Source organism: Phyllopteryx taeniolatus, chromosome 2 (genome assembly GCF_024500385.1).
Source record: "Phyllopteryx taeniolatus isolate TA_2022b chromosome 2, UOR_Ptae_1.2, whole genome shotgun sequence".
In the NCBI taxonomy this organism is placed as follows: Eukaryota; Metazoa; Chordata; class Actinopteri; order Syngnathiformes; family Syngnathidae; genus Phyllopteryx; species Phyllopteryx taeniolatus.
The window spans coordinates 7438785-7459172 of record NC_084503.1 but is presented as its reverse complement, the minus strand read 5'-3'; the positions used below and the strand labels follow the sequence as shown (position 1 = coordinate 7459172).

Here is a 20388-nt window from a genome sequence, read left to right as displayed (position 1 = left end):
TTCCATCCTTTTATTCAAAAACAGGACATTATTTCAAATTGACAGTGCACAAAATGCAGAAACATAAATTGATTAGGATTCAGTTACTGGTTTGGTCCGTAACGTGTCAGAAAATAGGCAAAAATGTTGATAATCGTTTTCCAAAAGCAGATGTTTAAAAATGTCTTTTTTTTTATTAAACACAAACGCTAATTAGTCTGCTTTCATGGAGGACTACAGAAATTTGAGAATATTTACTGTTGAGAGTTTGACGATTTGGACAATTTTAAGTTAAGCAAGGTCTCTTAATGATTAATCGATTATCAAAATAGCTGTTGATTAATTTGATAATTGATTAGTTGTCGATTAATCGATTAACTGTTGCAACCTCTAGTTTCCTTCCTTTGGTTAACGAAAGAAAAACAATGCTCACTGAAATAACTGGAACCTTAAAGTATTGATAAAATTACTGAAAACTAATAGAAATCAGGCATTATTATTGGGGTTTTTTTGTATAACAGAATTATTTAAAAAGAACAAACTAAATTTGCGTGGACAAAAATGATGGTACGGTTGATTTTGGCTTATATATTATATAAGATTTACGGATATTATATCAGATTTACGGGAAATCAGGGGTCTTCAGAATAGGTTAATGTTTTGTTCTCAGCCGTTTTGGGCTATATCTAGCTTTGTGTTTTGTGGTATTATCCTGACAAACAACCTCTCCAACATGGGCAACACATTTCGCTTCAGAGTGTTCCCGCACAGAATTAAGGCACCCCGTGCTGGAGGCAGAAAAGCATTAGCCCCCGAGTATTCAGCATTCTTTTCATTCAAAGTTTCATGTTTGAGCTGTAAATATGACCTTCAGTTTTGTCTCATCTGTCTGAGGGACATTCTCCCAGAAGCTTTGTGGCTTGTCAATATGCATTTGGTTTTACCAGTCACATTAGTATCAGGTTATTTTATTGTAGAGACCATTGTGGGGTTTTCTTACTTTAACTGAAAGCTACCTACAAATGCAGCCCTATGCGGGGCACAACCCAATGCCAACTGTAGGGCAGTCCCAAGCCCAAATAAATGCATGAGGAAGAGTATCCAGCCTAAAACTTTGCCAAACAGATCGGTCGTGGCCCGGGTTAACAATGTTCGCCACGGGTGCCTCAGCTACTGTGGGTCGAAGATGAAGGAAAGTTGGAAAGCGGGTTCTGAAGCAGAAAGAGAAGAGGAAAGCGAGAGCCTTGAACTGAATGTGGGGACTTGGAATGTTGGGACTATGACAGGAAAAGCTATGGAGTTGGTTGACATGATGATTAGGAGAAAGGTTGATATAGTGTGTGTCCAGGTGGAAAGGCAGTAAGGCTAGAAGCTTAGGGGCAGGGTTCAAATTGTTTTGCCATGGTGTAGATGGGAAGAGAAATGGAGTCGGGGTTATTTTAAAAGAAGAGTTGGCTAAGAATGTCTTGGAGCTGAAAAGAGTCTCAGATCGAGCGATGAGGCTGAAACTGGAAATTGAGGGTGTAATGTTTAATGTAAATAGTGGTCATTCCCCACAGGTAGGATGTGAACTAGAAGTGAAAGAGAAATTCTGGAAGGAGCTAGATGATGTACTTCTGAGAATCCCAAGAAGAGAGAGAGAGTCGTGATTGGTGCAGATTGTGAAGGAAATAGGGGTGATGAAGAAGTGATGGGTAAGTACGGCATCCAGGAAAGGAACTTGGAGGGACAGATGGTGGTAGACTTTGCAAAAAGGATGCAAATGGCTGTAGTGAACACTTTTTTCAAGAAGAGGCAGGAACATAGGGTGACCTTCAAGAGCGGACATAAAAGCATGCAGGTGGATTACATCTTGTATAGACGATGTCATCTGAAGGAGGTTACTGATTGTAAGGTAGTGGTAGGGGAGAGTGTGGCTAGACAGCATAGGATGGTGGTGTGTAAGATGACTGTGGTGGTGGGGAGGAAGATTAAGAAGACAAAGGCAGAGTAAAGAACCATGTGGTGGAGGCTGAGAATTGAAGAGTGTTGTGCAGCTTTTCAAGAAGAGCTGAGACAGGCTCTGGGTGGACAAGAGAAGCTTCAAGAAGACTTGACCACTAAAACCAAGATGTTCAGAGAGAGAGGCAGGAGAGTACTTGGCTTTTCTCTCGCTCTCGAACAGTGCAGACACTTTTTTGCTTGCTCTGCTTGCTTTGCCTCTGTTTAAATTTTTTCTTGCTGATCAGCTTGTTTTTCTTCTTAAGAAATTAGAAGCAGAGACTCCTAGATATTTTTAAACCTGCGGGACTTTCCATTTTTTGTAGATACAGTCAGTTGTTGCCATATTCCAATATTTGCTGATACCTTCTCACCATTACCTGAGCGTGGCCTGCTAATTAGGACAACATCTAAAAGGGAGGACACAACACCAGCAAATTACCGAGGAAGCCGGCTGGCCTGTGTTGCGTGCTGCTTCAACCCCGAGTGAGCGGCCATGGACGGTCGCGACAAGAAAAAAGAACGCGAGTCAATGCAAAACATTGACATCAGACTTAAAAATAGATTTGATCCACTTTTACAAGACCCTAGCCAAGAATGCTCATCCCCCACCACCACTGAAAGGTATGAAACTAAATCATACAAGAACAAAATGGCACCCCAAACGGTCATAGTTGGTGATGGAGCTGTCAAGGATGTGAACCGTTTTTGCAGTGAGAAGAACACCAAAGTAGTGTTTTACCAATGACATGGTGTCTGATGTCTCTAAAAAAAAAAAATCCAGGAGATCACTAATCAGCACCCAACTGTGAAATATGTCATTATACACACAGGGGCCCTGGATGTTGTCAAGCAGCAATCAGAGGTACTGAAGCGAGATTTCATTGATCTCCGAACAAAAGTGCAATGTTTGGATGCTGAGGTTTTTATTAGTGGACCTCTCCCACTTGTACGATTTGGAGATTCACGTTTCTCTTGGCTCAGTCAATTAAATAAGTGGCTCAAAGAAGTGTGTACTGCACTATCCGTGAGTTTCACTGACAATTTCTGCGTTTTTTGGGACCGCAGGCATCTTTACAAGGCAGACGGTTTCTGTCTAAATCAACAAGGGGTTAACTTATTGGCTGCCAAATTTTTTTACTGTGTACGTCATTCACCGGCCAGAAAAGAAAACACTGGCCTTGCTGACACCGCTGAAGGACAAAAAGATGCAGTTGTTCCCAAACAATCAGGGGAACAGGAGATAAGGCGACACGAGGCGCAGACGGATTCATCAGCGTCATCCAAACAATCGGAGGAGCGAATGACAAATGAGATGAGCTTTCAATCTCCCACACCCCTCCCTGCCCCATTGGAGCAAAGCCCAATGCAAAACTCATACTCTACTAACCTAAATTCTCTGCTTGGTGTGACGGACAGGATGAAGACTATTGTCAATATTGGAGTCCAGCCCACAACACGCCAAGATCTTCTTCCCGTCCCCCCTCGCCTGAAACCACCGTCCAGTAAGATGTGAAGGGCCCCTCCTCCACCATGAATAATCTTATCTGCGAATCTGACTGATATCTGCAGGGTCTTTTCCAGAATAAGTCAGACCCCTATGGAGATCAGGCATTTTTCATCCCTGTAATTACAAGGGAAAGAAAGTTGGTCAAAGAAATATGGCACAAAAACATTTTAACTACAAACTTACTGGGGATAAAATGTGAATGTATCAAACCATTGTCTCCAGTTATCACTGCGAGACGAGCTCTTTTCAATATCAGGTCCCTGGGTAATAAATCAATGTTTGACATCATTACAAGCTATGATCTGGACTTTTTGTTACTAAATGAAACGTGGTTAACAGAAAGTAACTCTAATACCATTTTAAATGAGGTAACACCAGCAAATTTAAATTTTATGAACAAGTGTCGAATAGGGAAAAAAGGCGGTGGTATTGCTGTTATTTTTAAGTCATTATTTCAGTGTAAAGAAATAATACTGGATGATTTTAGCTCTTTTGAATATCTCTGTTTTTTAGTTAAAGGTGACCCAAAGGTTAATGTTTTAATCGTTTATAGACCTCCACGATGCAACAGAAAATTTATGGAGGATTTTTCAGAACTGCTGCAATTTATTTGTACTGACAACAACTATTTTGTCATAATGGGAGACTTTTAACATTCATGTTCACAATAGCATCTCTCAACAGTCCAACCCACACTCAAGGTCACATCTTAGACCTGATCATCTCTATCCATCCATCCATTTTCTGAGCCACTTATCCTCACAAGGGTCGCGGGCGTGCTGGAGCCTATCCCAGTGACCATCGGGCAGGAGGCAGGGTACAACCCAGCCAACCGCAGGGTACATACAAACAAAAAACCATTCACACTCACATTCAGACCTACGGGCAATTTAGAGTTGTCAATTAACCTACCATGCATGTCTTTGGGATGTGGGAGGAAACCGGAGTTGCCTGGAGAAAACCCACGCAAGCAACATGCAAACTCCACACAGGCGGGGCCGGGGATTGAACCCCGGTCCTCAGAACTGTGAGTCAGACACTCTAACCAGTCGACCACCGTGCCGCCTGGTAATCTCTAAGGATGTTGAAATTCTATCAATTGACATTAAGGATATGGCTATTTCTGACCCTTTTTGTGTATTCTTTGAATTACAGATTCTTCCAAAAGTTCAGACAACCTCTATGTCTATTAAGAAAAGGTACATAAATGAGAGTACCGCCACTAAGTTTATGGAGACCATACCTGTGCAACAAAGTGTGAACGCTGAGACAGTATAGGAATTTTTGGATAATTTCACCTGGAAAATCTCAAATGTCATGAATGCTGTCGCTCCTATTAAAACTAAGACACTCTTGAGGTACCGGCTGGCCAAGCGGAATGCAGCTTTGGTGGTCGCTGAAGCAAAAACTCGGGCATGGGAGGAGTTCGGTGAGGCCATGGAGAAAGACGGCTTCGAGGAAATTCTGGTCCACCATCCAGCGTCTCAGGAGGGGGAAGCAGTGCACCATCAACACTGTGTATAGTGGGGATGGGGCGCTGCTGACCTCGACTCGGGACGTTGTGAGCCGGTGGGGAGAATACTTCGAAGACCTCCTAAATTCCACCGACACGCCTTCCTATGAGGGAGCAGAGTCTGGGTTCTGTGAGGCGGGATCTCCTATATCTGGGGTTGAGGTGGTTAAAAAGCTCCTCGGTGGCAAGGCCCCGGGGGTGGATGAGATTCGCCCGGAGTTCCTCAAGGCTCTGGATGTTGTAGGGCTGTCCTGGTTGACACGCCTCTGCAACATCGCGTGGACATCGGGGACAGTGCCTCTGGATTGGCAGACTGGGGTGGTGGTCCCCCTTTTTAAGAAGGGGGACCGGAGGGTTTGTTCCAACTACAGGGGGATCACACTCCTCAGCCTCCCTGGTAAGGTCTATTCAGGGGTGCTGGAGAGGAGGGTCCGTCGAGAAGTTGAATCTCAGATTCAGGAGGAGCAGTGTGGTTTTCGTCTTGGCCGTGGAACAGTGGACCAGCTCTACACCCTTGGCAGGGTCCTCGAGGGTGCATGGGAGTTCGCCCAACCAGTTTACATGTGTTTTGTGGACTTGGAGAAGGTGTTCGACCGTGTCCCTCGGGGGGTCCTGTGGGGGGTGCTTCGGGCGTATGGGGTACCGGACCCCCTGATACGGGCTGTTCGGTCCCTGTACGACTGGAGTCAGAGTTTGGTCCGCATATCCGGCAGTAAGTCGGACTCGTTCCCGGTGAGGGTTGGACTCCGCCAAGGCTGCCCTTTGTCACCGATTCTGGTCATAACTTTTATGGACAGAATTTCTGGGCGCAGCCGAGGCATAGAGGGGGTCCGGTTCGGTGGCCTCAGTATTGCATCTCTGCTTTTTGCAGATAATGTGGTTCTGTTGGGTTCATCAAGCCATGACCTCCAACTCTCACTGGAGCAGTTCGCAGCCGAGTGTGAAGCGGCTGGGATGAGAATCAGCACCTCCAAATCTGAGACCATGGTCCTCAGTCGGAATAGGATGGCGTGCCCTCTTCAGGTCGGGTTGAGATCCTGCCCCAAGTTGAGGAGTTCAAGTATCTTGGGGTCTTGTTCACGAGTGAGGAAAGAATGGAACGAGAGAGTTCGTTGTCACATTTCTGTGGGGCCAATTATATATTACTCGTGCACTCACTGTAGTAGTATCGCCACACTGCACTATTTGCATATCTGTTGTTGACCAATACTGGCCACTCATGCCAGAGTAGCATCTGCTCCATTTGCACACTGATTGAGGAGTATCTGCAACATTTGCACAATCAACATTGTCCCAGATTAACGCACTACTCGCGTGAAGTCTCGGCGCGCTTTGCACAATGGTCATTGCACCGGACTATTGTAATATTAGTCATTCGAACTGCTCTAAGTGCTACAGGACTCTGCATCTTTTTGCACAATTGTCCAAAAAAAAAATAAAAATAAAAATCCAACTACCGGAGACAAATTCCTTGTGTGTTTTTTGGACATACTTGGCAAATAAAGAGGATTCTGATTCTGAGAGATCGACAGGCGGATCGGTGCAGCATCTGCAGTGATGCCGACGTCGTATCGATCCGTTGTGGTAAAGAAGGAGCTAAGCCGAAAGACGAAGCTCTTGATTTACCGGTCGATCTACGTTCCTACCCTCACCTATGGTCATTAGCTGTGGGTCGTGACCAAAAGAACAAGATCCCGGACATAAGCGGCCGAAATGAGTTTCCTCCGCGGGGTGTCCGGGCTCTCCCTTAGAGATAGGGTGAGAAGCTCGGTCATCCGGGAGGATCTCAGAGTAGAGCCGCTGTTCCTTCACATCGAGAGGAGCCAGATGAGGTGGCTGGGGCATCTGATTTGGATGCCTCCCGGACGCCTCCCTGGTGAGGTGTTCCGGGCACGTCCCACTGGGAGGAGACCCCGGGGACGACCCAGGACACGCTCGAGAGACTACATCCTTCGGCTGGCCTGGGAACGCCTCGGGATCCCCCCGGAAGAGACGGATGAAGTGGCTAGGGAGAGGGAAGTCTGGGCGTCCCTGCTAAAGCTACTGCCCCGCAACCCGACCTCGGCTAAGCGGTAGAAAATGGATGGATGGACAATCTTGAGGTGACCAAGAACACCGTGGACGAGCACAATGATGGTAAAGAGCTCTAAATCAAAGTGTATGAAAGCAGAACGTAAGTGGAGAAAAACTAAACTCCAAATTGACTATGACCTCTACAGACAAAGTCTTTGTAATTTTAACCAAGAGTTAGTCAGGGCTAGACAGCAACACTTTTCTGAAATCATCAGTAAGAACTTCAACAATACTCGCACTCTGTTTGCTGTGGTTGACAAGCTCACAAACCCCCCCCCCCCCCCCAACAGATCGCTCCAGAACTCCTAACAGCAGATAAATGCAATGAATTTGCTTATTTTAGTGAAAAAAAATACAATCCATCACGTCAAATATCAGCACAAATCAGCAAAATGATAAAATGATCCTACATCTGAAGCCCCACAGGAAAAACTCTATTACTATGTCAGAATTTGATACAGTTGACCAAAAAACTGTAAAGAAAACGGTTCAGCAGCTGAAACCATCAACGAGCTGTCTTGACTCAATTCCATCTGACTTTTTCAAAGCTATTGCGAAGTCTGTGCTAGGTGATTTGCAGCAAATAATCAATTGCTCACTTCAGTCAGGCGAGTTTCTTAAAGCTCTTAAAGTAGCTGCCATTTAAGCCTCTTCTAAAAAATAGAACACTGGACGCTTCCATGTTAACACGCTATAGACTCATCTCAAATCTCCCTTTCATAGCCAAGATTGTTGAGAAAGTTATTTTTAATCAACTCAGCAATTTTTTTAATTTAAATTCACTTTTTGACAAATTTCAATCAGGTTTCCGAACCATGCTTTTATGTCAAGTAGACTTGAATATTGTCACTGTCTTCTGACTGGACTCCCTAAAAATAGCATTAAACAGCTGCAGCTCATTCAAAATGCTGCAGCTCGAGTTCTGACCAGAACAAAGAGCATATTACTCCAATTCTAAAGTCTTTACACTGGATTCCAGTCAGGTTTAGAATAGATTTTAAAGTTCTGCTACTGGTCTATAAATCACTAAACGGTTTAGGTCCTGAATACATGAATGAAATGCTAATGGAACATAACCCAAGTAGGGCTCTGAGATCAACAGACTCAGGTCAAATAGTGGAGCACAGTCCAAAGCAAGCATGGTGAAGCAGCATTTCGCTGTTATACTAAAGAAGGGGGAGAAAGATCTATACAGGTTGGCCAGACAGAGGGATAGAAATGGGAAGGGTTTGCAGCAGGTTAGGGTGGTTAAGGATAGAGGTGGAAATGTGTTGGTGCCAGTCCTGGTGCCAGTAGTGCACTGGATAGATGGAAATAATATTTTGAATTGATGAATGAGGAATATGAGAGAGAAGGAAGAGTAGAAGATGCAAGTGTGGTGGACCAGGAGGTAGCAGTGATTAGTAAGGCGAAAGTTCGAAAGGCATTAAAGAGAATGAAAAATGGAGAGACAGTTGTCCTGATGACATACCTGTGGAGGTATGGAAGCATCTTGGAGAGGTGGTTTTGGAGTTTTTGACCAGGTTGTTCAACAGATTTATAGCAGGTGAGAAGATGCCTGAGGAATGGAGCAAAAGTGTGCTGGTGTCCATTTCTAAGAACAAGGATGATGTGCAGACCTGTGGGAGCTGTAGAGGAATAAAGGTGATGAGCCACACAATGAAGTTATGGGAAAGAGTAATGGAGGTTAGACTTAAGACAATGCAAGTATTTGCAAGCAACAGTATGGTTTCATGCCTAGGAAGAGTACCACTGATGCATTATTTGCCTTGAGGGTGTTGATGGAGAAGTAGAAAAGGTCAGAAGAAGCTGCATTGTGTCTTTGTACAGTTGCTCTCGAGAAAGCCTATGACAGAGTACCCATGAAGGAACTGTGGTACTGCATGCAGAGGTCTGGAGTGGCAGAGAAGTTTGGTTGAATAGTACAGTACATGTATGAGGCTCAGTGTCACGGTGTACAACTGTTTAGCACATCTGCCTCACAGTTCTGAGGACCTGGGTTCAAATCCGGCCTCGCCTGTGTGGAGTTTGCATGTTCTCCCCGTGCCTGCTTGGGTTTTCTCCAGGTAGTCCAGTTTCCTCCTACATCCCAAAAAACATGCATGATGGGTTAAATGAAGGCTTTAAATTGCCCATAGGTGTGAATGTGAGTGTGAATGGTTGTTGGTCTATATGTGCCCTGCGATTGGCTGGCGACCAGTTCAGGGTGTACCCCGCCTCCTGCCCGATGGTAGCTAGGAGTGTGTGCGTGTGTACAGTGGGAGCAAGATTAGCACATACCCTAAGAGATGCATGTTTTACAGTTACTTGTGATAAAATAGGGCTAATCAGGGCTAATATGCACAGCCAAAACAACAAAACATCTGCAATTTACCGCAAGGTGTTTTCTCAAGTTAGAAGTAGGCTGAAATATCCACATTTGGGCAGACGCTTTCAAACAAATATTACAACACATGAAAGCTGTTGTTTTTCTTCGTCTAAATGTAAACCTTCCAAAACCAGACCTTCCCAACATGGTCGTTACGTAGGCATCTCGATTAGCCGGGCTGTTAGGGTTAGTGCTATGCTCTGGAAGCTTAATTGAAGACGTTGTGTCTGGTCATGTGACTTTGTTGTGTCGTTTGATTGGTGAACTAGACTTAAACGTCACTAGCGTTTAAATTGGATTGGACCAAACAACGCCCAATTCGGAAGTCCAAGTCGTAGTCTAAACAGATAGGTTCCACAAGAAATAGTTGATGAATAAGCAATAATTGATCAATAAAAGCAGCGAGCGGCATTTAGATCATTCGAATAGAGTAAAAGTACCGTTTCTTCTAAACATAAATACTTGAGTAAAAGTAAAAGGTATGCAGTATTAAAACTACTTTGACAAGTACATCCATCCATCTATCAATTCTCTGAGCCGTTTATCCTCCCAAGGGTCGCGGGAGTGCTGGAGCCTATCCCAGCTATCATTGGGCAGGAGGCGGGGTACAACCTGAACCGGTTGCCAGCCAATCACAGGGCACACGTAAACAAACAACCATTCGCACTCACATTCACACCTACGGGCAATTTGGAGTCTTCAATTTACCTTGATAAGTCCAATTCATCTGAAATGTTACTTGAGTAAATGTAACGGAGTAAACGAAGGGCGTTACTACACACCGCTGGGGAAGACATGAGGGCAGTTGGTGTTAGAGAGGGGGATGCAGGAGATAGGCTTACATGGAGACGGATCACACAGTGTGGCGACCCGTAACGGGACAAACTGAAAGGAAAAGAAGAGCTGAAAGCGACCTACAATTTGACCTGTGCTGTGTGTAGAAAGAACAGTGAACAGGTTCGGTTATAATCTGGAAGTCACCCTTCAGACCAAGACCTGTTCTTCTGTTAAGCTTCAATTGGTGGTCTGAAAAATGTCTTGGTGAACTTGGGATTTTAGTTTTCTATCGATGATAGCAATGCATTCAGGTCTTGGGGTAGCGCATGTTTTTTGTAGGGCTCGCTGACTGTTTTCACCAACACTTTGCCTGCGCTGAGAGAGAGAGCGACACAGAGACAAACAGAGCACCAATATGAAGGGTTCCTGATTGCCTGCATCTCATTTTCCATCCCCCCCCCCCCCCCTGTCCCTATCCCATACCACACATTTTAGAGGTTAATTGTAATTTATCGTTTCCAACAGAAGCACGGTGAGCCATCTTAAATATGATGAATTAAGTTTGAAATTCCTCATTCCTGTTTACAATGGTAAAATACTGAGAACACACTAAAATGAAAGAGTCCAAGTACTTCATGATGCAGCATGGTCTCTGAGACATTTATCATCATTATTATAAATTAATATTGTGTTTCAGGTGGAGCAGCAGAGCAATGCAATCTTCAGTGTGGCGATGAGGTGTTGCAAGTCCAGGGTACCAATTTTCAGGATATGACACGCTTTGAGGCCTGGAACATGATCAAGGTTTTACCTGATGCGTCCATCACGGTGGACATCAGGAGGAGAAACACAACCACTTGAAGCTCTTACACATGAAGAGGACCAACACACAACAATGTTGTATTGTAGCCATCAAACTCATGGAAACCACATAGCAGCAGAGGTGCCAAGTAACAAAGTACAAATACTTTATGACTGTACTTTAGTCGATTTTTCTGGTATCTGTACTTGTGTATTTATTGTTCAAATATCTGTACTTTCTAATCCTTACATTTTAAAATTGAGCTTGTTAATTTCTAAGGTTAGCCACAACACAGTGTAAAAGAAGGGATGTGTAGCGATGTGAGTATTGCCCATGTTTCGCCCGTGTCAAAAACACTGCCTGATCAAAAAAATTAAAGTGATCATTCAATCTGGCGTGTGTGAGGGGGTCTTAGTGGTTTCTCCCAAAACAATGTATTTTGCGGAACCGATCGATGATCGGCAAATTATGACATTAAAGCCGATCAGCATACAATGCTAATTATCGGCTGATACCGATCAGGCCGATCAGTTCGGTGTAAAGTCTAATACTATAGAACGATTTATTTCTTGCATTGAGTGAATAATGCTGAGGATAAACTTACCGCCCAAAATCGCATTCTAAATTGCAGTCGCAATATTTGTAAAAATAAATCAATAAATTGCAATTACAGTATTTTCCCAAATCGTTCAGCCCTAGTCCTGATTGATGATCAGGGAGTTTTAATTGGGCCCACACTGTTTCAGGCTTATTGGCTTCAAGTGACAAGGACTGGCTAAGTGTGGCTAAAAGCTTTAGCTATAAATACACGTGATGTTGCGGCTAACTGCACACGAGTGTGGCTTGGAGATTCTTATACTGTTTAGCCACATTAGCAAAAAGGTCTCGTGACACATTGCCCACCCTGCAATTGGGAAAACAGTCAACCTGTTCCAGCGTTAGTTTTTATTTTATTTTTTTTTTAAATAGACCTTAAGTCCTATATAACGGGTATCTTCCAAGGGCGGGCATTGTCTCACATACGCCGCCGCCACAGACTGTCCATGGTCAGTATTGTAGAAAGCTAGATTGTTGAAGTGTGGCTCGCTTGCAGTATTATGTCACCTTTCAGCATTAACATAAGATTTCAAACACATTTCATGAGTCAACTAAATGTTTGAAATAAATCTAGCTTTTTGACTTTTAACTATTTACTGTATTTAACTTTATTTCAATAGTACAAATACATTTTCATTTAAGCCGACCTGTTTTTGTGTTGTCCATTGTTGACCTCAGAAAAAGCATGCCAAGCATCCAGAAAAATCCCTCTATGCTTTTTATTATTGGGCTGGAAAATAACAATTTTTTAAACGTAAGTACATTTATGTGGGTACTTTTGTACTTGTACATAAGTAAAGGGGTGGCTTCAGTTTACCAGAGTTGTTTTTTGCACAAGTATCAGTACTTTGGACGCCTCTGCGTAACAGTTTGTCAGCATCTACTATCTGCAAAGACATCTTACTGTAATTTATTTCCCATTACTATCGTCCCTGCAAAGTTATGGGACGACTCAGGAGTTAGTCCCGGTCCTTCTCAGTTATGTACCTCAACATCTCATTGAAACTTTCAGGAATTATTGATTCATTTCAAATAATGAATCTTGATGTTGTATAATGACTTGTTTCATAAATATTCCTGTTGCGTGTTTAGCCCTTTATCAGTCCCAATTTACAATGTAATAAATTTCAGGGACTGTTAATATATATAAAACAAAGTGCATTATTTATTAAATACATTCACATTTGAAAAAATATCTGATGAACCACATGGGGGGGGGGGGAAATGGCAATGTTGTGGAAACAAAAATTACTGTTTACTGTACTAAAGCAGGCCTACTTTTGTTTCCTTGTTTTTAAATGCTTTCAATCATGTAAAGCACATTGAGTTACCTTGTGTATGAAATGTGCTATATCAATAAATCTGCTTTGCTTTTGTTTTGCTTTACTGTATTTTCAGCTTGCATTGTGCTGGCGATGGGAATTCCGGCTCTTTTTAGAGAACCAACTCTTTTGGAACAGCTCACTAAAAAGCAAAGGCGGACTGGCACACGGGGAGAACAAAGTTTTCTTAAGGGCGAGCCGGCAGCTGCAGTTACAGAAAATTGAGCGGTATAAATGGAATTAGTTCCAAAGCCACATTTTGCATTCAAGCCAGATGAACGCGGCCGTCCCGCTAACGGCAATGAGCTGCTATGTCGAATTTGTATGAAGTCGCAACAAAGACAACACAATTTAAACCTTCAAATTACAAAAAACTGTTTTAAACTACCCAATTTCTTCAGCTGGGACCAAAAAACATCTCCTGTCAGCTTGCAATTATGGAACCCTTTGCCCAACAATGCAAATACAAACGTGAACATGGCACACGTATGCTCACATTATATAGAGTATAGCGTTAATATTGTAGAGAGATGTAGCTATTGAACATGTTGACAAAGCAGCGTTTAAAGAAAGGCTGCAGACTTAAAAAGTCTTTGATATACTCGTGTTGTCATGAATATTGCTACTTAGCTTTTTCTTAACAGAAAACTTTATTGGCATTAATGACTGTTTATACCGCTGTGCCAATATTTAATATTTGTAGAAGTGCAATATTTGGGAACAGAGCCCGAGTCTGTTTTATTTATATTTTTCATCCATCCATTCATCCGTTTTCTGCGCCGCTTATCCCCACTAGGGTCGCGGGTGTGCTGGAGCCTATCCCAGCTATGATCGAGCAGGAGGCGGGGCACACCCTGAACTGGTTGCCAGCCAATCGCAGGGCACATACAAACAAACAACCATTCGCACTCACATTCTCACCTACGGGCAATTGAGAGTCTTCAATTAACCTACCATGCATGTTTTTGGGATGTGCCCGGAGAAAACCCACGCAGGCACGGGGAGAACATGCAAACTCCACACAGGCGGGAACTCGGGGATTGAACTCCAGTCCTCAGAACTGTGAGGCAGACGCTCTAACCAGTCGGTCACCGTGCCGCTTTTATATTTTTCATCAAAGATATTTTATTCCTTGTTCTACATTACAATGTCAATGTTCATTATTCTTAGAATTAGAAGTGAATTGTTCTTAAAAAAGGATGTACTTGACATTTTATGTTCTAATATCATTATATCAGTAGCATAAAATATATCATCCTAAAAAATTCGCTATCACGACAGGCCTAGACACATATAATATATTGAGAGAGAGCAAGAGTAATGGAGAACACCAAAATATTGTACAAACAGTATATAAAAAACAGGAACACCTGTAATAGAAATATACAATATACAGTAGTTGGACTGCAAAGCAAGAACTGTGATATAGTGTAGGATTACTGTATCTGTATTCTGTGATGATAAATTGCAGGGACTCATTGTTCTCGGGTTGGGACTCATTGTTTCCATGACGTGTGCATCCCGGGACTCACATGTAAAACGATCTATGGTCCTTATTCTGTTCCTTTTGTCTTTTTTTTTTTTTTTAAATATATTTATAGTTTTAGGTTTTTGAGGTTATTAACTACTCCATGAATTATGGTCCAAAAGAGTATCAAAATATATATATATATATATATTTTTTTTTAATATAAATCATCAGTTCACATGAAATTTGTGTTGCCTAGCTGGCTGGCTCTCCACAGCGAGCATGAAGTGGACCAGCCCCCCCCCCCCCCTGCTAAAAAGAGCCAGCCTTTTCGGCTCCCGAACGGCTCTTCAGAGTTTTTCTTACTTAAAGTATCACGCAAAAATAATGTTAAATTATGCATACTAACGTAAATAAATGCTATATTTTTTTCATTATATTTATTATGAAAAATATGGCTTTATTGATTCACTCTACTTGGTGCTACAATAAAATACCAAAACAAACATAACTATTTACAATTGAACTAATACATATTTTAAGCTTTTTACTTTTTTCGATTAAACACATTTAAAGTGAAACATGACAATCGCTGCAAAACACACAACCAAGCACAATAAAAATTTAAACATTTAAGACAAAAAAAACCAAATAATTCATCTAGTTAATCAGAATCATCTTTATTTGCCAAGTATGTCCCAAAAACACACAAGGAATTTGTCTCCGGTAGTTGGATTTTTATTTTTTATTTTTTTTTGTACAATTGTGCAAAAAGATGCAGAGTCCTCTAGCACTTAGAGCAGTTCGAATGACTAATATTACAATAGTCCGGTGCAATGACCATTGTGCAAAGCGCGCCGAGACTTCACGCGAGTAGTGCGATAATCTGGGACAATGTTGATTGTGCAAATGTTGCAGATACTCCTCAATCAGTGTGCAAATGGAGCAGATGCTACTCTGGCATGAGTGGCCAGTATTGGTCAACAACAGATATGCAAATAGTGGAGCGTGGCGAGACAAATGCAGTGAGTGCACGACTAATACATAATTGGCCCCACAGAAATGTGACAACGAACTCAAGTCCAAAAAATTGCCAGCTTGTTGTAATGGAATTGTAGGTTAGGTGTTTAAGAAGTTGATCGCAAGAGGGAAGAAGCTGTTGGAATGTCTACTAGTTCTAGTTTGCATTGATCGGTAGCGCCTACCTGAGGGAAGGAGCCGGAAGAGCCGGTGACCGGGATGCGGAGGGTCCCAGAGGATTTTGCACGCTCTTGTCTTAGTTCTGGCAGCGTGCAAGTCCTCAAGGGTGGGTAGGGGGGTACCGACAATCTTTTCAGCAGTTTTGATTGTCCGTTGCAGTCGGAGTTTGTCCTTTTTTGTAGCAGCACCAAACCAGACTGTGATGGAAGAACACAGGACTGATTCGATGACCGCTGTGTAGAACTGTCTCAGCAGCTCCTGTGGCAGGCCGTGCTTTCTCAGAGGCCGCAGGAAGTACATCCTCTGCTGGGCCTTTTTGAGGACGGAGTTGATGTTGGCCGCCCACTTCAGGTCCTGAGAGATTGTAATTCCCAGGAACTTGAAGGTCTCGACGGTTGACACAAGGCGGTTGGACAACGTGAGGGGCAGCTGTGGCGAAGGATGCCTCCTGAAGTCCACGATCATCTCTACAGTCTTGAGCGTGTTCAGCTCCAGGTTGTGTCGGCCGATGACAGTGGTGTCATCTGCAAACTTCAAGTGTCTCAGTTTTGAGGAGCTGTTCCGGTTGCTTCTGTCATAAATGATTTGCTGTCTCTCAGAATGTACTGAAATTGCTACAATCTGCAACAGCTGCATAAGACACACTGAAACCTTCAGGTTCAAATGCTTAATTTTTGTCTTGATTGTTCTCCTTGCAGGGATGGGTGCCGTATAAAGAGGCCTTTGGAGCCGTTTCGTTCGTGAATGACACATCACTAAAATGTGCTGTTTGGAATTCGATCATTTTCATTTCCCCAAGCGGCTGTCAAACCACACCTAAAATGTTGTAGGTGGTTTTGGATTTGTACGTATAACATGCGGTCATAACGCAAATATGATGGAAGACAATGTTAGAAAAGGTATGCGTACTAAAACTGTTGTCTTAAAAAGCAAACGCACGACCTATTAAAAGTGTATATACTGTTTAATATTTATTTATTTTTTTAACCCGTCATCAATAAATACACCATACTGTACATCATAGGACAAACAATGTCTGAGGAGGGATTTTGTTTGGAACGAGCATTTCCCCTGTACAGTTGGTGATCATTTGTATATATAGAACAAATATGTAAGATTTAATCATTTCACTCAATAAATGAAAAATGTTTGGCAAAGTAATGTTTCAGATTAGGATCATGCTCAGTTGCCTTGAAAAGTAATTATGCAAACTTTTTTTCTGCTTTAGCCGATTCTTTTATTAAATATGTATCTTTTAGCCATGCTTCAATGTTTACAAAATGTTTTGTGGACATTTTTCATAGATATGCCCAAATCACAGACTACAACATTTTTAAAACAGATTGAATTGTTAGCATTAAACATGAATCCAGTATAGTGATTGTAAACAATAGTGTGTATATATATATATAAAAAAGCATCGTGCATTAAAAGTCGATTTAAAGGGATTTAGAAAATTTGTGACATTACTACTTGCCAACACATTTCCAAAAGGTAACTTACATGCGACGCGCAAATTCAACTGAACAACAATTATTACACCTGGCTGATAAACGGAATAAAAAAAGTACAAATATCAGCACAAAGCATTTGAAACAATGTTGTTTTACTGCAAACACATACCACAGCCTATTTCTTCTTGCAACAAAGGTTTATCTTCTACACAGTGAACACATGACTCCAAATTGAAGTCGCTTAGTGTGATTTTTCCAATGCACCGTGCAGGATGTCGGCAAAGGAACTTTGACAAGCTGGCCTTGGGTTTTCGTCACAACACTTTTAAGTCAAATTCAACGCACACAATTGTTTGTACTGCGGCTATGGAACAAATACTCATTCACACCACAGTGCACCATTGTCATATCATTGACACACAGAGATGCAGATATTTCACATATTTTAGATGTGCGAATGCTAGTTTGTTACAGAGTGGCCCATAAAGTATTTAGAAAAGCATGCACAACAAGGTATAAGCATTCCGACTAAGAAAAAGCAAGTTACTCAAATCGAGTAACATGTTGCATGATTAGCATACACAGCCTCGAAGGAATACACGTTGGATTTGCATTCATTACGTATTTGTAATGAAGTCAAAATACTTGAGTGTGAAATGAAATTATTTGATGTACACTCAACATACTTCATTGACAACATACAGATGTATACTTTACAGGGTCACAGCATCTCAGGCAGACAGTACTTAACAGTCAAGATATATCGTCAGAAACCATGTATATAAAAAAATAAAAATAAAAAAAAAGAGAAGAGGTTACAATATTACACGTCTTAAATACATGAGTAAGTATCAATATGTTCTACAGGATTTCCGACACTGCACAGTTACGATTTAAAACTACATCTCATGGGTATAGCAGTAATTTATTTATTTGAAGGAAAAGTCAGATTGGAATTTTATAAACTTGAAAATGTGTCCCATGTTTTGCTCAGAAGACAGAAGATTTGAGGCTTCACATCATCATCCAATTCCACGTTGGTACCGTTCCCGCAGAACACCAACTCCAAAAAAGCCAGCTTTTGATAGCGTTGGCATCGGGTCGAAACCTCCTGTGTCCAAATTGGGGCAAATCGATACCATTTATCGGTCCCCACGTGGGTCTGTTATTTATTTCTTTTATTTTTTTTTTTTGCAAAGGATTGCCCAATCCAAGTTTTGAAAATGGCTTACCGTACAATGCAATTGTTATTGGCTCAACAAACTTTCCGGAAAAGTGATGGTTTTGGGGATTCTGCCCGACAACAAAGACAGGGAATCTAACGGAGCTTTTACTTTCTACGCAGGATAAAGATCACCAGGGCAACACGAAGGCGAAGAAACTTCAATTCTGACTGTATCAAAATAGCCTTTTTTCAATACCCCTTTTACTGTTTAACATCACAGTTCAGCGACAGTCAAAGACAGAACTGCATACAGATGGGACAATTACAAAAGGAAAATTAAGAAACACTTACTATATATTAAAATGTATGTTCCATAAATATTTAATAATGATGGGTCAAAAAAATAATGGTGGGTTTAACCCTCAGGAACCAGACATAACTGGATCAATCAAGTTGGAACAACAAAGATTTTTTAAAGGGATGTGAACAAGTCCATTTTTTTTAAGATGGGGGGGGGGGGGAAAAAAAAAAAAAAACAGTAGCCTACATGTTGAGATATTAAACATTAAACTCATCTCAGGTTTTCCGGTGCGCTTGGCCTTTAAAATGCATTTCAAACACAAAAGTACGGCGGGAAGTACGGTTGGCCTCGCGGTTCACGTGTCTGCCTCAGAGTTTCGCTGTGTGGGTCTCCTCCGGTTGTTTTGGCTTCCTCCCACATTCCGAAGACATTAGCTTAACTAAAGACGACAATGGGTGCTTGACAATATGATCCCTGCGATTGACGGGCTACCATTAAGGGGCGCAACACGTGTGACTGGCTCCAGCTCAACCGCCACCCTAGCCATGAGGAGCGGTCCAGAAAATGGGTGGATGGAAATTCAAAGGTCTTTGAGAGACTTAACAGCCTTGGTCAGATTGCTGTAGAACTCCGTCATGCTGGAGGGGAAAAAGGAGTCGACCACAGAGCGAGGAAGTAAGCCACCGAGGTCTGTCTGGAAGAAAGTGAATACCTGGGTTTTGTTGGGCTCTCTGCAAATAGAGACAAGGAAAGACGAATGCAATTGTTGCATGACAGCGATATCCAAGCAGCAACAGCTGCACATTTAAAAACCATATATACATGAAAAGAAAGGCAATTATTGCATGAGAGATACACGCAGCACCAGTTGATCAATTACATTGTGTACTCAATACACTCACGCTGATATAGGGACACAGATGCAGCCGCATGGATGGTTGAATCCCCTCACGTAGCCAGACTGAATGGGGCAGCCCTGATGACTCACATTAGTAGCTGCTTTGTAAGACACAGAACACACAGTAAGCACTTTGACTTTATTGCATCAATCTAGTGAGGCGGTGGTCCCCAACCACTGGGCCACGGACCTGCTCCCCCCCCGCAAAAAAATAGATATCTATATATTTTAGCTTCCGATCTGGGAGGTCCATCCATCCACTTTGTATACCTCTTATCCTGTTCCGGGTCACAGGGAGCTGGCGCCTATCCCAGCCAACTTTGAGAAAAAGGCTGACTACAACCTGGACTAAATGCCGATGCACTGTCAAAGCAGTCGAGGAAAAAAAAAACATTCTCAGCCGTTTCATTCAAGCAAATAATCATTGTATGAAGACCGTCGGTCCAGCCCTTATTTCATGCCAAAAAGAATTTTTCAAGATACAAAACACATGAGGCAAGGGGAGGGGGGGGGGGGGGAGGGGGGAACAACAAAACAAAGCCCAAAAAAAAACAACCAACAATTAATCATTACGCACCGTTTGATGAAATTGTGCCATCTTCATATTGCCTAACTAAAATAACATCTACAAAGTCTCGAGGAGCTATGATACCCATAGCTGCTGAGGGCGTGACTGTTCGGCAGATGGAGATGTCCTGCAGAAAAGTTGGAGACAAAATATTTCGTCAAAAGAACTGTTTTGAAACAAAAATGTATATGACTTCCTGCATCATACACATTTAGAACTGTAGCCTCCTGAACATATGTGCAGCCACACAGGGCGCCATTTCCAGTGGGGGCACCTAAGGAGGGTCTCGCACAAAGTGCCATTCAAGGTATGACTGTTCGGAAACCAAAACAAGAGCAATCTGTACTAAGCCGACTGTTAAATATATTGCAGAAGTTATCATTTATTTGCTTAGCTTGCATTAGTATTATGGA

General features: G+C 42.3%; 2 protein-coding genes across 11 annotated transcripts in view; one reads left to right on the top strand and one right to left on the bottom strand.

The window, feature by feature from the left end:
* il16 (interleukin 16) overlaps window positions 1–12975 on the top strand; it is an 87144-nt gene extending 74169 nt beyond the window's left edge. For 3 of the 7 annotated variants that reach the window (XM_061757940.1, XM_061757905.1, XM_061757896.1), the window contains one exon: window positions 10898–12975. In XM_061757940.1, coding sequence (XP_061613924.1) covers window positions 10898–11061 — 164 coding nt within the window. In that variant the 3' untranslated portion in view covers window positions 11062–12975. Of the gene's footprint in view, window positions 1–3378; window positions 3465–4153; window positions 4568–10897 lie in introns of those variants that run through there. The other 4 variants (XR_009785842.1, XR_009785845.1, XM_061757926.1 and 1 more) reach the window with 3 other exon arrangements.
* Window positions 12976–17178: 4203 nt separating this feature from the next.
* stard5 (StAR related lipid transfer domain containing 5) overlaps window positions 17179–20388 on the bottom strand; it is a 14964-nt gene continuing 11754 nt past the window's right edge. For 3 of the 4 annotated variants that reach the window (XM_061757972.1, XM_061757981.1, XM_061757954.1), the window contains 3 exons: window positions 19985–20102; window positions 19412–19508; window positions 17179–19240 (listed from right to left, as the gene is read on the bottom strand). In XM_061757972.1, the coding sequence (XP_061613956.1) occupies window positions 19090–19240; window positions 19412–19508; window positions 19985–20102 (366 nt within the window). In that variant the 3' untranslated portion in view covers window positions 17179–19089. The remainder of the gene's footprint in view (window positions 19241–19411; window positions 19509–19984; window positions 20103–20388) is intronic. The other variant, XM_061757963.1, reaches the window with a different exon arrangement.